Consider the following 14640-nt stretch of genomic DNA (forward strand, 5'->3'; position numbering starts at 1 on the left):
TGACTTATTGGGGGAAACAAAGTTACGAGGAAGAACAGAGGTACAAGGGCAAGCCAGGGAGAAAAAAAAAAAAAAAGAGGGGCTAAGTCTACACAAGACTATTTGGTTACACTGTTAATGCCTTTTTTTGCTAACATTAGGCTGTCTGTGGTAGCATGAAAAATAACAGTTTCTCTCAAATTTGGTAGAATCACAGAATTATCAGAGTTGGAAGGGACCTCTAGAGATCATCTAGTCCAACTCTCCTACTAAATCAGGATCTCCTAGAGCACATTACACAGGACATCATCCAGACATCCAGGTTTTGAATATCTCCAGGAAACGGGACTCCAGCTTTACCTTCAACATCAGAAAATCTTTCAGGGCCAAGAGCCAACATGCCCAGTTTGCCACACTCTGGGAACCACCACTGCCCTCTTCCCTCAGTTGTTCCTCCGCCCAGTCAGGAACCAGCCACCCCCAGCACCATCCTTCCAGAGCAGCCATGTGCCTGGCAGCTCCCATCACTGGGCAGGGTGAGCAGCCACGATTCCAACTCACCTGGAGGCCTCATACACTGGAAACTTCTTAAAACCAAACCACCTCCAAACACACCTCCACCCACCACCTGCTGTTCCCCTGAATTGCAGCCTGGTGGCTGAAACACTGACCTGCAAGCCTCAATGGCAGCAAGTAACCTCCTTTCCCCAACACAAAAAATTCCAGTTGTTTTCAGCTCTCAAAAGTGCAGAATTCTTACTCAAAATAGCACTTGCTACCCATTAATCAGCTTGTTTACAAGTCCTGAACTTACTTCTGCTTGGTCCCCAGCACTTCAAGATTCTTCCACGTCAATGAGTATTGACTTCACACCATTTCTGCTTTATAATTTTTTCCTCCTACAGACCCATCTGTTTCTGCACCAAACACTCCACCCCCCTGCTCCTGAAAGCAGCCTATGCCTTTCCCTCACATGCACCTTTCTGTCTTTAACAGACACGTCAATGAATGCACATGACATAAGCTGACTTAAGAAATATTTTTAGGCATTTCCAGGAGATACAGAAAAGTTTGGGGAAATTTTCCTAAGGAAGGACCAAGATAAGTTATTCCAAAGGTAAGGGGTTTATCTGCCTCAAGGGTGAACTTGTTGACAGAAGTGGGGGGGGGGGGGGGGGAATGGAGTGCTCCCAAAACAGAGTTATGCACAGCATGGCTGAACATACAGCTACAGATCCCATCAGATCCCATGGAGAAAACTCACACGGCCAAGGAAGAAGAAGGGTGGGAGCCCCGTATCCACACTGGGTGGGCAGAAAGCTGAAAAGTGAAAGTCTGGGAAAGCCTGCAAGAAATTAACAATCATTTCATCTGCTAAACACTGGAGCCTGCCTGATTCCAGTGTGATCACTGCCTGCAAGGTCTTCTGTTCACACTGGCAAAATGAGTGACCATGAACAGATGAGTAAGACCAGAGGTGCAGGAGCATCACCTCTCCCAGCCATGAGGCGAGAAGCAGCAGCAGCACTGTCCAGCAGCAAAGGGGCAGCTGGGTGATGGAACTGTCCTCCCAAAGAAATGAGGCTTTTTCCTATCCAAAGCTTCCCTCCTCCCATTTAGCCTGGAGAAAAGCACAAGAAGGATGAGCACAAGCAGAGAAGGTGCTGATCTCTGGTGAGTGGAGCAGCAAGCTGGAAAACCAAACACCAGCTGTATAGTTCAGGTAGCATGAAACGTGGAGAATGAAACAGAAAGGAGATGCTGCAACTGTGCCTCTGGAGGAAGGAAACAAAATGCAAAGTAATCCAGGAAACTCAGGTACTAGGTGCTGCCCCTAAGGTGTGGCAGAGGCTGTAGACAGAACATAAGAGCCTGTGGTGACTTCAGGGACACCAGCCAGTGCTGAAAGGTGCAATGCACCACTCAGCTTTAAGGCAACACTAAGCAGTTATTTCAAATCTGATGCAAGAAGCAGCTTTAGACAATTCTTCTTCCAGACCAAAGCAATACATTAACTTCTCCAAAGACTCTTCTACACCCCCATAGCAGTTACGTTATCATCATCTCCTGCAGCCATGTGTGGAAATGCTGTAGCACAGGTTCCCACACGCACACTCACTCATCTTTCCCTTCAGTTTGCGGGGTTCTGCCACAGCTTCACTCCCCCTTTCCCAGCAGAACCCCAGAACATTTTCTGCACTCTGTACCCAGGAAGTGGCATCGCTCCTCTGAGAAGCACAACTGACCTGCACCAAAGCTATCCAGAGCATCTTCTGGAACGGAGCTGCTATCAGACTTAACACTTCTGTTTTAAAACAAGGAAGACTTTAGGTCCACACACAGAGAAATGTAAATATTAGCTATTTTTAGTTTATTCATTAGAATCAGGTAATTTTTCTAGGCTATAGTTACAGCCAAATTAATGTTTTTTGCTTTCAAACTAAACAGAACATTAATGCTGAAATGTCCCTTGAGCAACAGACACTTTAAAATTACCAGATCAAAACAGCGACCAACATTTTTTCCTTCTAGTTTTTTAGAAGTTGTTCATGCATTTTAACAGCTTCTGAAACACAAGCTTGTCGTTTCAATTAGTAAACATCCTTGCAACATTTATTTCACTTTCTGTGCACATCAAAAAATAAGTCAAAATGCCCTAAGAGAGGGTTGTCCAAGAAACATATACTACATTTGGACCAAATATGCAAGTGTTGAGAACATCAAACAAGGGTTGGGCTGCTACCCATATACACTTATGCACGTTTCACAGAAAGCAATTTCTGTGGTTACTGGAGTATTTCTCTAGATAATGAGAAACATTAAAAATGATCTTAAAACCATTTTGTGGAAAAGCGTTGAAAAAAATTCAATTACACTCTAGTCAGTAGAAGACACTCAAAAAGGAAAGTCCATTTGTACTTCTTGTACTCCCATTTTCTCCACTCAGGGCATGAAACTGTATGTTGAATGAAACCTCACTCTTAGGATTTCCTGCTTATTTCTCATTTCAGCTCTACTGTTTACTGCATCAGTCTCTCCCTCAGTTAAGATACAATGTGAAGAGCAAGGACCAGCAGAACAGCACAGCCTCTTCATTCAAGTAGCTTACAAGTGCCCTTCTTGGAGTTAAATAAGAGAAGTGTTTTCCAGCACCTTCCAGGAATTACTCCTCCTCTCCTTGTAGGGAGGGGAGAAACTAGGGCAAGTTAATAAATATGAAAATAAATTATACCCTTTTCCCCACCAAAAAAATTATTTAGGCTATTAACATCAATAGAAAATTTATCTTTGCTTGGATATAAACTTTACAAAGTAAAGTGTCTGTGTGTCATGTTCAGGCAGCACATTTAAACACCACAGCAAAAGTGAGTACCGCACAAGTTCTTAGCTTTTCGGGGTGATCCTCTACACAGATTTCTAATTCTACAATATCACGTTCCAACTGGTGTAGTTCCCTTTAAACAGTCATAAGGGACCATCAGAGTACAAACCAGACAAAATCCAGTGCTTCAGTACCTATCAGCCCTTCACAGAACAAATATTTGCACAGAAAACCATTAACACCACACATGCATTCTTTTCAAGTTTGAGTATGAAAAGCTGAGATGGTGTAAATATAACATACTCTCTATCTTTGTTATACAAGGCACATTTAGGCAGTTTTAAATGTGCTATATATTTTGTTTCCAGTGTTAAAAATAAATTGTTTAAAAGAAAGATGCATCTTCAGGAGGTCAGTTACATCTTCAGTAGGCAAGAGCTGCTGTGCAGATGACAGATGAGGTTGCTTTTCCACTGATTCAGTATTCTTACAAATATATAAAACCTATGCAGATCAGCCTTGGGAGATCTACAAAGCAGTCCGCAGAATACAATTCTTCTGTCAGTTACTTGGTGTTTTTGGTTTTATTTCTCTGATGATGCTGCTGCCATGGTTGGTTTCATGCCTTCGCGCGTTGACTTCAGCTCCTCCAGCTCTGTGTTTAGTTTGCTGATCACCCACTCCAGGGCATCTCGACCCTGCGAGGAAAATATGGAATTTAGGATCAGAACAGATACACCACCACTGCTCATGTTTCTATAGTTTTTCCTCTGTCAGACATGAGACTTGTTTTAAAATTAATTTCATGTCCTGCATGGTTTGATACCAGATTATATTGATAATTTCTTAGTGTATTCTTGCTGAAATTCACTGCAAAGGCATTTGCTTAATCCACATGCAAGACAAGAGGGCAGGGTCTCAAGTTGTGCTGGGGGAGGTTTAGGTTGGACATTAGAAAGAATTTCTTTACTGAGAGGGTGATCAAGCATTGGAATGGGCTGCCCCGGGAAGTGGTGTATTCTCCGTCCCTGGAGATATTTAAAAAGAGACTGGATGTGGCACTCAGTGCCATGGTCTGGTAACTGCAGTGGTAGTGGATCAAGGGTTGGACTTGATGATCTCTGAGGTCCCTTCCAACCCAGCCAATTCTATGATTCTATTCTATGATAAGTAAATGCAATAATGGTTTGTGCTCCCAGCAGCACACCTGGGCAAAGAGCCTAACACAGCAGTTCCATTCCTGTGCAGAAGGATATTGTCATTTTCATGTTTGCTGCTCCCACCACCTGAAGAATACCAGCAAATTTATCGTGAAGTTGAAATCCTGGTGCCAGATTCATTAGCCAAGTTTTATAGGGACAGCTTTTGAGAAGATCCAGGACAAAGATTGATAATTTTCCAAGTGCTCTCGGGCAAGAGTTCACAGATGGACTCACCCTGACTTCTATATTCATGCACAGCAACCTTTCAGTATATAAAAAGACTAAATGAAAGATCACAGTGGCACATTTTATATTAAGGCATGGTCCTTTTCTGTTCACTTTTCAGAATGGGAGGCATTGACAGCCAATGCTTTCGCCAGAGCTGGGGAATCCAGCAAAATAAGCATGTCCAGAACCTTTCACCTTAAGAAGACCCCGTTGCTGCTCCTCCCCAATGACCACAAGATGAGCACAAAGCCAGCTGCAGAATGAAGCCAAGAAAATTAAGAGAAGCACGTTAAGCAAACAAAAGTGCAAGATATTAAAGCTGCACAATTTCAGCATGGCAGCTTTTGCCAAAAAAAGCAGGTGGGATCAGACCAGGAAAATCCCTGGCCTTTTTTTCACTTAAAGAGAAGCCAAGAGATATTCACCTCTATCACCCTGCTAAGAATAAGAAGTGCAAACACTGGGGAGCAGTGACTGGGAGCCACATTGACAGCTCCAGAGGATTTCTGGAGATAAAGGATCTGAAAGTTCTAAGTCTTCAGAAGAGCCAGTGTCAGTGTTCAAGCCTTCTAAAGAGATTGTGGAAAAGGAAGAAACACCCTTACACACACACAGACAATTGTTCTCAACTCTGATGTACTATTTTTGTGGCATACATCATAGGTGATAAAGTGAACACAGAACTCTTTCAGTGTCCAGAACCTGCTGTTGTCCTTCATGAACCACTAAAAATGAACAAGAGTCTGCATAAACAGCTTTGAAAATCGGAATTAAAAAAATAATAGTAAGTAAAAAGGTCAAAAAACCCCACACATGCTTCTGATTTTTTTTGGAGGCAAGAAACATTACTCTAGAATAATACTAAAAGCTCATTTCCAGGCTGCAAAGTGTAACCTCTTAAAAGAAATTACGTTTTACTGTGAATAAGAGCATATTTATCTCAGGACACTCACAAAGTTCTGGGAAGTGTTGACTCTTCTTCTCTTCAGGTTTTTTCTATTATAGGGGCTCACAGAATACACACAGATTGCTACATCTGCACTGGCAGGCAGTCCTTAAACAGAGAAAAGTCAGCCACATACCACAACTAAGTGTTCAACTCCTGGCTAGAGCTACAAAGGGGGGATCCAGCCCTGCCCAGCATCAACTCAAGAACTAGGATGTTGAAGTTAACTTAATTCAAGACATGACTTTTAAAAATTTAAACAATATTTCAGAAATCGTGATTTAAGTTATGCAGTTTCAGTATGAGCTGCTGAAAAAAAATGCTTAGAGAAGTATGATTTAACTTATGAGTTCCTTCCTTTTGGCCCCAATGGCCAATGCTTCTGTGGGTGGTAACTTCTGCCACCTGTACACATCCTGTACAAGACCTGGGAATACCAGCAAAGTGTGTATAAAAGCACCTAGAGAGGAGGCAGCTACTGCATAGCAACAAGTTGTAACCAGCCATGAATAAGCCAAGTGGAGTGCTTTATAAGGAACAAAGTGGGGGGAGAGAGGGGGAATCATCTTTCAGTAAGCATGCATTTGGATATTTAAAAGCCAGGTCAAAATGTCCTCTCTTCAGTAACACAAGCACAGAGAGAACTAAGACAGCAACAATTTATATGTTTATTGGTCTAACTGCACAAAGACAGCTCCTCAGAAAGTGAAATACCTTTGATGTAGAAAATGCTCAGTAGAAAAATACTGATTTTTTTTCAGGCCCTGACTATGAAAAAACCAGGTCATAGCATTTCTGTTGATGTATTTGTTCAGAAGATGATTAAAAAAAAAAAATACATTACACTCAACTGGAGCACCAAGATATTGCCTTCAGCTTCTGAAACTACATAAGTCTGCATGTTTCCTTAGAACTGCATCCACTATATGCTATACTTTGCAGCTAAGAATAGACTTCTGATATTGGCAAGGAAGACTTCAGGAATGTTTTGCACAGCAAATTAAGTTACAAATCTTAACAAGATGCAAAGCCTTCAAGTACTTAGAACTACCCAGTTACAAAAAAAAAAAAAAATAAATCTGACAGAGGATTGATTTATAAAGTTTCACACTGTACAACAAATTCAGTAGTTAAGTGATTAACCAAGCACATTCATAACCAAGCATGCATATATATTAGTTTTTATTGCATGTGAGCAGTATGACATGTTTGGCAGGCCAAATGCTGCATATGAAGATTTGTTGGTAGAGCTTAAGTGATTGATAAGTGCTCAGCCTTCATAGTTGACATTTTCCAGAAAAACAGCCATAAAAAAACTTAGTGAGATGAAAACATAAAAGCAAACATTCATGGCATACACTGATCTCAAATTAAGCAGTGTAAAACAACCCCTATGTTCTTAACTAGAAGAAGCATAATGGAATTTTTTCTTTTTTGAAGGAATCCACTTAGTTGAAGCATAAGCCAACACAGGAATGACAGAGCCAGGCTACACTGACTAGAGGGAGCAAGAGCCTGCACAGAGGGTATCACAGGGGCCAGTACACTCAGTTCTCTCAGCCTTGAAGTCAGATTTTTTCATAGTCACATTGCTTAAAGGGACACGTCACTACAGAAATGAATCTAACCACAAGACATGAGCAGCATGATACTCTGACAGCTGCAAGCTTTGTACAGATTTCCACAGAAGTTCCCAGAAGGGCAATAATATCCCTCAGGCAGAAGAAAAGCAAATAAATTTTCACTGTGCGAAAGATTACACATGAGGCAATCCGTTTCAGGAAATATATTTTATATCCTAAGTGTACAATTCTGCTTCATTTTTCTCATTCCAATTCCAGTCACTAACCAATTCATTCATTTCTTCAGGTACCAGTTTCACATAAAACTGCAGAAACTAGGGCCAGATCAAACATTTGGTGGTGGCACTCAGCCCTGTGCCTAATTATCTGCAGCCACCATTTCACTTTCAAACCACCAAGAACCCCATGGCACAAGGCACAGCTGCAGCAAGTTGGTTGTCCCATGGCATCAATTGATCTACACCCACTCCCCCTCTCTACAACTGCAGTGTGATGAACATGTTTGCCATTCCTGTATGCAATGTATAGAAAACATACATGCAGGTTAATTTATGCAATTCACGTGACAATCACTTCATGCAGGTATTTGCTAGAAAGCTGAAATGCTGTACCAAGAAGAAGAAGAATGCTGGCATTACCACTAGTTAGTACAAAGTGTAGATGTGGAGAACTGCTAGCTTAGAGCGCTTTCAGAATTTTGAATTATCCACTCAATAGCATCCCACCCCTGGAGTAACACAAAAAAGATTTACAACACATGGCAAATGATTTTTGCAGCGTCCTTAAAAATAATAACATCTCATCTGCCACTTGGACCTCAGAGCAAAATTGCAATATTTACTTCCTATTTCTTCAGAACAGCAAAACATTTTTCAGCATCTTTCTTAAGGTTTGAGAGGGGTGCTAAGAACGCAGAGGCACAGCACGGCATGCAAGGAGAGGTAGTAATAGCAAAGTAGGTAGGGGGTAGCAAAGAAGGGGCCAGTAACAGCAAGTATCAACTCCTGCTTAGTTTAACATCTCTAAAGAGACTCTTCAGTGAAACACACAGGAGGAGGAGGAGGTCTTTTTGACTTGCAAGAGCCAGGATGCTCCTTGAAAATGAACAAAAATGAAAAAGAACAATCTTTAAAAGAAATCAAGCTCTCATGCAGGCAACACCTGAATAGGTACCAAGAAATATTATCTCTGAGACATGAAAATGTGACATATGCCAGGAGAGAGATGCAGACAGCACTTTTAAGTGTGCCTATTGATCTGGCCATTCCAACTAGCTAGTGCTATGCTACCTCCAAGTGAGCCTGCAGCTTGGTTTGAACCAGGACTGGGATTTCTCTTTTAAGATTTTATGCTGCACACAGACTTTTAAATGGAAAACGGATCAGAACAAAATTATAATTTAACTGAAACAGATTCAATTTCTGACTTTAAAAAAAGCCACACAGAGCACTCAGCTAGTTAAATTTACTCTTCAGTGTCTAGCAATCACCATCACAACTTCCCCACTGCCTGATTTTAATCTCATTTTTCTGTTCTCTGTTCTTTCAATCTCTGTTTTCCTCTCATTTTCAGAGAAGCATGCAGAAGGGAGGGAAAGGAGGCTTTCTGCTCTCATCTGGTTTGTCAACAGCTCCTATCAAGCTGCTCTGCACTGACTTGGCCAAGCAACATCCCTGACAAGGACAAAGTGCTAGCCAAAGCACAGGCTCTCTGGCATAGCAGGAGTTACCTGGGCCAGATTTCCCCTCTGCTTAACCTCTGCATCAATCCAGAGTACAAACTCAAGCTTCAGGTACTCTCATCTTGCCTTTAGCCAGTGGTTCCTATGCTTCTCTAGCAACTCCATTGCTTTCCCACCTCCCCCAGAGAAGTTCAGGACAAAGTGCCCAAGAACAAGCCCTCCCATAGCTCTGCCTGTGCTGACGTGCAGCTCCATGGCTGCAAGCCAAGTAGAAAAAGCAGACACAAGACAGAGGAGTTGGTGTAGTGTTACCTACAAAAGCCAGCATAGTTTCATTTCTTCAGAGAACATGCTGCTGCTTACACTACCTGACTTTCAGTCAAAGAGATAGTTAAATAATAGAGAGGAACTGGAACAACTGAAAAAGTAGCATAGAAAGTATGCTAGCATTAACTGCTAAATCCAGATTATAAAGTGGAAAAAGATGTTATACACAGCACTAGCACTAACTCCTGGAAATATGAGGTTAGTGCTTAAAAAGGTGCTTTGGAAAAAAACCCACAATACTATGATTATGCTGTGTGTAACTGCAGCACACCACATAGAAGTTTCTTCTGATGTACAATTCCAGTTGACAACCAAATATTTAGCAGTGAAAACTTTTCATACTTTGGGAAATTATATTCTATTCTCCCTAGGTCCTACAACAAAATCAGTTGAAACTGCATGAAGGTAATTATAGTATTTAGCAGAAATTATTGACAATTACCATTAAAAGAAAAAGTGTTGGGAAAAAGAGGGAGAAAAAAGAATGAAGATGTACCTTTCTGGCATTAGAAGATATTGTGTTTGCCATTAAGCTTTCCAGATAACTGCTCAAGCTAATGCCTTTAACAGTAATAATTGCTTCTTGAGTTAGCACAGTTCTGTAGGAAAATAAAGAAAAGTTAATACCTAAACTGAATTGGACTACTTTGTGTATGTCTCCCATACACAAAGAGGCACACAAATATCTTTACTTACTTTTCAGGGTTTTCAGGATGAGGTGTGTAAACCAGCCTTTCATCAACAGACACCAAGTTTGTGAGAGTAATCTTAAAAAGAAAAAAAGAGCTGAAATTCTCATTTCCCATCTTTCATTTTTCCATTGTCAACAGCACAGCACTTCAATTTAATGTCAGAGACAAAACAGAACATAAAACACAGTGTGCAGTCAATAAAAAGATCTATAAAGGATGACTTCTCCTATTCTGGATCTAGGTGTGTCAATCTTAAGTTCCTATTCACAGTACAAAGCACAAACAGCTTTCTACTTGTTTTCTCTGAATGGTGATATTCATCCAATTTATGGCATGCAAATCAGAGAGGCTCTTCAAGACCACCATAACACGATTGGAACTGTACAGAAAATTGATACTCAGAAAAGACTACGCCTCTTGTGCAGAGACAAGACTGTCCTACAGACAACTCTACTTTAAATCTGATAATTACAGGGTCCCAGGATACCAAAATAAAGCATAATTGTGAAAAAAGGCATTTCAAATTAAAACTGTTGTTTTAAATGGGAGTGTAATGTAGAACAAGTTATTAATCTAAAAGTCTTTTACATGCATTCTGAGAAATAATCTTACATTAAAAACAGAATCACAAGTGTTTGATCCCAAAGTGTTTAAAGTTTTCTATGCGTGGGAAGTAGAAGAGGAAAAAAAAGAGCCAACTAAGACATGGAAACTGCCTCTTTCTGATGAAAAATGCAAACATATTTCGAATCCAAATGCTAAGAGCAAAACATCTAGACTACAGCTTACAGATACATCTTAAGCTATGACTTACATTAGTTGAGCAAAGCTCCATCTTTTTTTCCACTGGATCTACCACAGAATGTTCCTCAATGTAAGTCAGAGTTCTGCTTGTTCCTAAAATCTGAAAGTGAAGAGATTAAAAAAAAAAAAAATTAGAAAAGCTAAGTACAAAATAAAAAAAAAAACTTGACATACATAAATGCCAATCTTTTAGTCATCTCAAATAAATACAAAGTGACTCATGGATACCAGAAAACTGTGATGAGTGGCAAGTCTACATCCTGGTAGGCTGTATCAGTCATATAGCATGACACAGACCACTCTGGAAGGCACGTATAAACCAACATGCACTACAGGCATTTTAAAGCCTACAATGTATTCTCACTACAAAGTACACTAATCACAGCTTAGGTGATACTTGTGGATGATACTTTCCATAAATTCAAATGTAATTTGAGTTCATCTCCAATTCAGATGACATAAAAATGCACCCCACCCTTAGCAAACCATGGTGTTTGCCCAACCATACCGCTTTTACAATGCTTGGCAATCCCCACTCTGTGCTGAGAAGGCGGTGACTGTGCAACCTCCCCTGCTTATCAAGGCTCCTGTCAAGGACATCCACCCCTACCACACAGGGATTCATTGGGTTGGGGTACTTTCTCATAGCAGCTTTGATCACTGTGTCCCAGGGATGTCTGTAAAAAGAAGAAGGGAGGGTATTTGTAACTATTTTGAATTTAAATGCAAGTATTCCAACAACACTGAATCAACTTTCGTAACAGGGCATGTGCCGTGCAACCCTGTAGCTCCCAGAAGTTCCTTCAGAATTCAGTGATGCTTGGAAAGGCAGTAAGAGAGTATTGATACACAAACAGAAAAAACATACTCCTTTCAGAGAGAAGAAAGGAATTATTAACCCAGGCCTAACAGAAATGAGGGCAAGGCGTGACAGTCACAAATTGCTACAAGTGACATTCCAATTAGCTGTGCAAAAACCCCACAATGACAGGGGATGCTGTCCCCAGAGGCTGCTGAATCTTAATTCATTTCAGAACTCAACCAGAAGAGCAACCTGACCTAAGATTTAAGTTAGCCCTGCTTTGAGAAGGGGAATGGATTAGATTACCACCAGAAGTCTACTCCAACATAAATTCTTCTATCTTAGAACACCAGATAAACAGAAGGAAAAATATCATTAGCTCCTGTTTCTTCCAACAGCAAAAAATCAAAGTGAAATTTAATTCAACTAAAAAAAAATAAAAATCAAGAAGTACAAAATAAACAGATTTTTAGAAACCGTATCAGCTTGCTGACTTAAGACTGCACATGTACAACTGCTTGCATCAGCTTGTTAGCATGAATTACTATTACAGATATTTTTCTAAATAGAGAAGAACAGTTATTTTTATGAAACAAATTTTGATAATCTCAAAGTCCTGGGATTAGAGAAGCCCCACTACTACAGGACAGGTTGTCCACATGGCTGTTGCTGTGGGACTTCATGTATTATTACCTTCTGAAACAGAGGAGGCTGAATAAATCATGGACTTGAGCCAATACAGAATTTCAGTCCCTAATTCTATATTCAGATATAGAATTATTTCTATATCCAGAATACCTGGTATATCTGGGATGAAAGGCTTGCAACCTTTAAAAGTTCCATTAAAATTCAGCAATCAATAACTGACTTAAGACTTACCAGTGCCAACTTCTACATAGAAGTTGCCCTTAGGGACTTAAATGAACTTGAGTTCTGAGAACACTACTTTCAGTCTTAAAATAGACCAGTACAGAAGACCATCAGCAGTACACCACCAGTAGAGTAAAAAGAAGCTTGGAAAAGTGAGGTCCTTTTCCAATGAGAAGAGTGAGAAAAGATCTTTCAGCTTTATTTCCTGCAAGCAGGAAAAATAGAACCTTCAATTCCTACTTCAGGAGAGCTGGAGGACCATTCCTTATTATGTTCAGTGACTGTACATCATCATCAACAGAAGATACATAGACTGAAAAGGTCAAATTTCTGTTAGGTGTCCTTGAGGGATTTTAAGACTCAGAGATCTGATAAGGAACAACAGTATTTTATTAACCCTTAAGCTGAACTACCTACACCCAAACACAAGATACCATAAGATGGGGGCATTCCAATACAGATCTCTATGAGAAAATGGCAAACAAAAATCAAGTTTGTCTCCTAAGCAACAGATATTAATCTCAGACTCCAAAGTTATGCCATACATAAGCAGCCTTTACTAGCCTCAAGCTAGAGGATAGCTTCTAAGTACACATTAGAAGCTACTGTGTACTTACACCAGACCAGTGTTGAAGCTAAAAACCTAACACAGATACCAGCACAATGATTTCAATTGTATTAATAAAATTAAAGAAGTCTAAAACTGCACATCTGGGGTATTTTGTATATACTTTAAAAACCACCGTGCCCAGTTCTCTTCAGGTTTTGAGGTTTTTTTTTAAGAAACCTGTAGGAAACGAGTTATCAGTGGCATTTAAAGAGCTGTGCTGTGCTGGAACTGCTGTGTTCTCCACATCAGCTCCCCATACAGTTTGTTACACACCTGTTGATACTTCTGCATATTATCCCCTCAATTATATCAAAGTGCAACCAGATGACCAGAACCACGTTCAAAAAACGTTTAATGCAGAAAAACACTGACAATAAGAAAACTTAACTCAGATGTCAACGAACAGCTGTCTGCTAGGTGTGCAGACATAGCACTAAGGTAATTTACAGTCCCTCCATCCATACGTTTTGGAATATATCACCACGTACGTCGGTAGTTTGGCGCTTTTTCCTTCTTATTATTATTTTGATAGCGTGGAAGTTATTTTTCCTTAAATACCCTCATCTCTACCAAGCAATTACACTGCCGGGCTAGCTTTACCCCTGACACTTCCCAGGGGTGCCGCAGGGGGTGGGCGAAGCCCCCGCACGGATTCCGCCGCTTAGGAACAAATGGCAGGCGATGAAGATGGGCAGCGAGGGGGGAGCGCTGCCGCACGGCACCGCCGATGACCGCTCCCAGCCCACCCCTTATCACCCGAGGATTTAATGCCGCCAGAGCCGGTGCCGTTCCCCTCCCGGGAGAGCCTTTGTTTCGACCTCGCAGGTTGAATGGAGCCGGGTTGGACGCGGCTTCGAGCAACCCGGTCGAGCGGGGGAGGTGTCCCTGCCCATACAGGGGGCTTGGAGCTGGATGATCTTTTAAGGTCCCCTCCAACCCAAACCACTCTACGGTTCTACGATACCCGGGCGGGAGCCGCAGCCGCCGCCACCCCTCCTTGAGGCATTTCCTATTTCCGCCTTCACCCCGGCAGGGCCCGGCTTCCCCCGCACATCCCGGCCCGACCCGGCAAGGCCGTGGAGCGGCTGCCTCCTCCGCCTGTGCAGGCCGGTGGAAGGAGAACCATCGCCGTTCAACCGGGCGGGAGGAGGAGGAGGGAATCGCAGGGGGGTGGCGGTGGTGGTTATCGGGGAAGGTGTGTGAAGTTGGCCGCCCCTCAGCCCTCTCCACCCGGCCCCTCACCCGAATACGTGCTCCGAGCTCCAGATCTTCATGGTCGCCCTCGGTCTCTCCTCAGGTCCGGCGGAGGGGAGAAGGAAGGGGAGAAGGAAGGCGGGAAGGAGAGCGGGAGGCGGCAGCCCGAGCTCGGCGGTGCCCGACAGCCCGAAGCCGCCCGGCGAGCGCCAGCAGAGAGCGGGGGGAAGGGAGGCGGGGAGGGAAGAGGGAGGCGGAGCGCCGCGTGCCGGCACCGGGGGACCCCGCCCGCCGCTGCGTCACGCTCCTCCGTCATCGGGCCGTCATCCGTCACCCCGTTATACGTAATGATGACGCCAAACGCGTTAAGTCCCCCAAGGGCGCCGCGCCGTTTTACAGT

The 14640-nt window shown here is 42.2% G+C and overlaps 1 protein-coding gene across 3 annotated transcripts; it reads right to left on the reverse strand.

Moving 5' to 3' along the window:
• Positions 1–2329: 2329 nt before the first annotated feature.
• Positions 2330–14580, reverse strand: PRELID3A (PRELI domain containing 3A). 3 transcript variants are annotated; one of them, XM_071737141.1, is made up of 7 exons: positions 14289–14580; positions 11273–11441; positions 10775–10864; positions 9965–10035; positions 9765–9867; positions 7899–7987; positions 2330–3999 (listed from the first exon to the last, which is right to left on the reverse strand). In XM_071737141.1, exons 1-6 carry the CDS (start codon positions 14318–14320, stop codon positions 7934–7936), a joined length of 519 nt encoding a protein of 172 aa, XP_071593242.1. In that variant the 5' UTR covers positions 14321–14580; the 3' UTR covers positions 2330–3999; positions 7899–7933. The 3 variants fall into 3 exon arrangements, with proteins under 3 accessions (XP_071593242.1, XP_071593244.1, XP_071593241.1); XM_071737143.1 differs by lacking the exon at positions 7899–7987 and adding an exon at positions 8310–8354 and having other exon boundaries at positions 14289–14428; XM_071737140.1 differs by lacking the exon at positions 7899–7987.
• Positions 14581–14640: the final 60 nt, after the last annotated feature.

Source organism: Heliangelus exortis, chromosome 2, assembly GCF_036169615.1.
Source record: "Heliangelus exortis chromosome 2, bHelExo1.hap1, whole genome shotgun sequence".
In the NCBI taxonomy this organism is placed as follows: Eukaryota; Metazoa; Chordata; class Aves; order Apodiformes; family Trochilidae; genus Heliangelus; species Heliangelus exortis.

Coding starts and splice junctions, on each gene's coding strand:
- PRELID3A (XM_071737143.1), bottom strand. CDS start 14,320: ATGAAGATCTGGAGCTCGGAGCACGTATTCGG. Junction 9,868..9,964: donor CATCCTGAAAACCCTGAAAA/GTAAGTAAAGAT, acceptor ATTTTCCTACAG/AACTGTGCTAACTCAAGAAG. Junction 4,000..8,309: donor AAAGACCTCCTCCTCCTCCT/GTGTGTTTCACT, acceptor TTTTCCTCGCAG/GGTCGAGATGCCCTGGAGTG.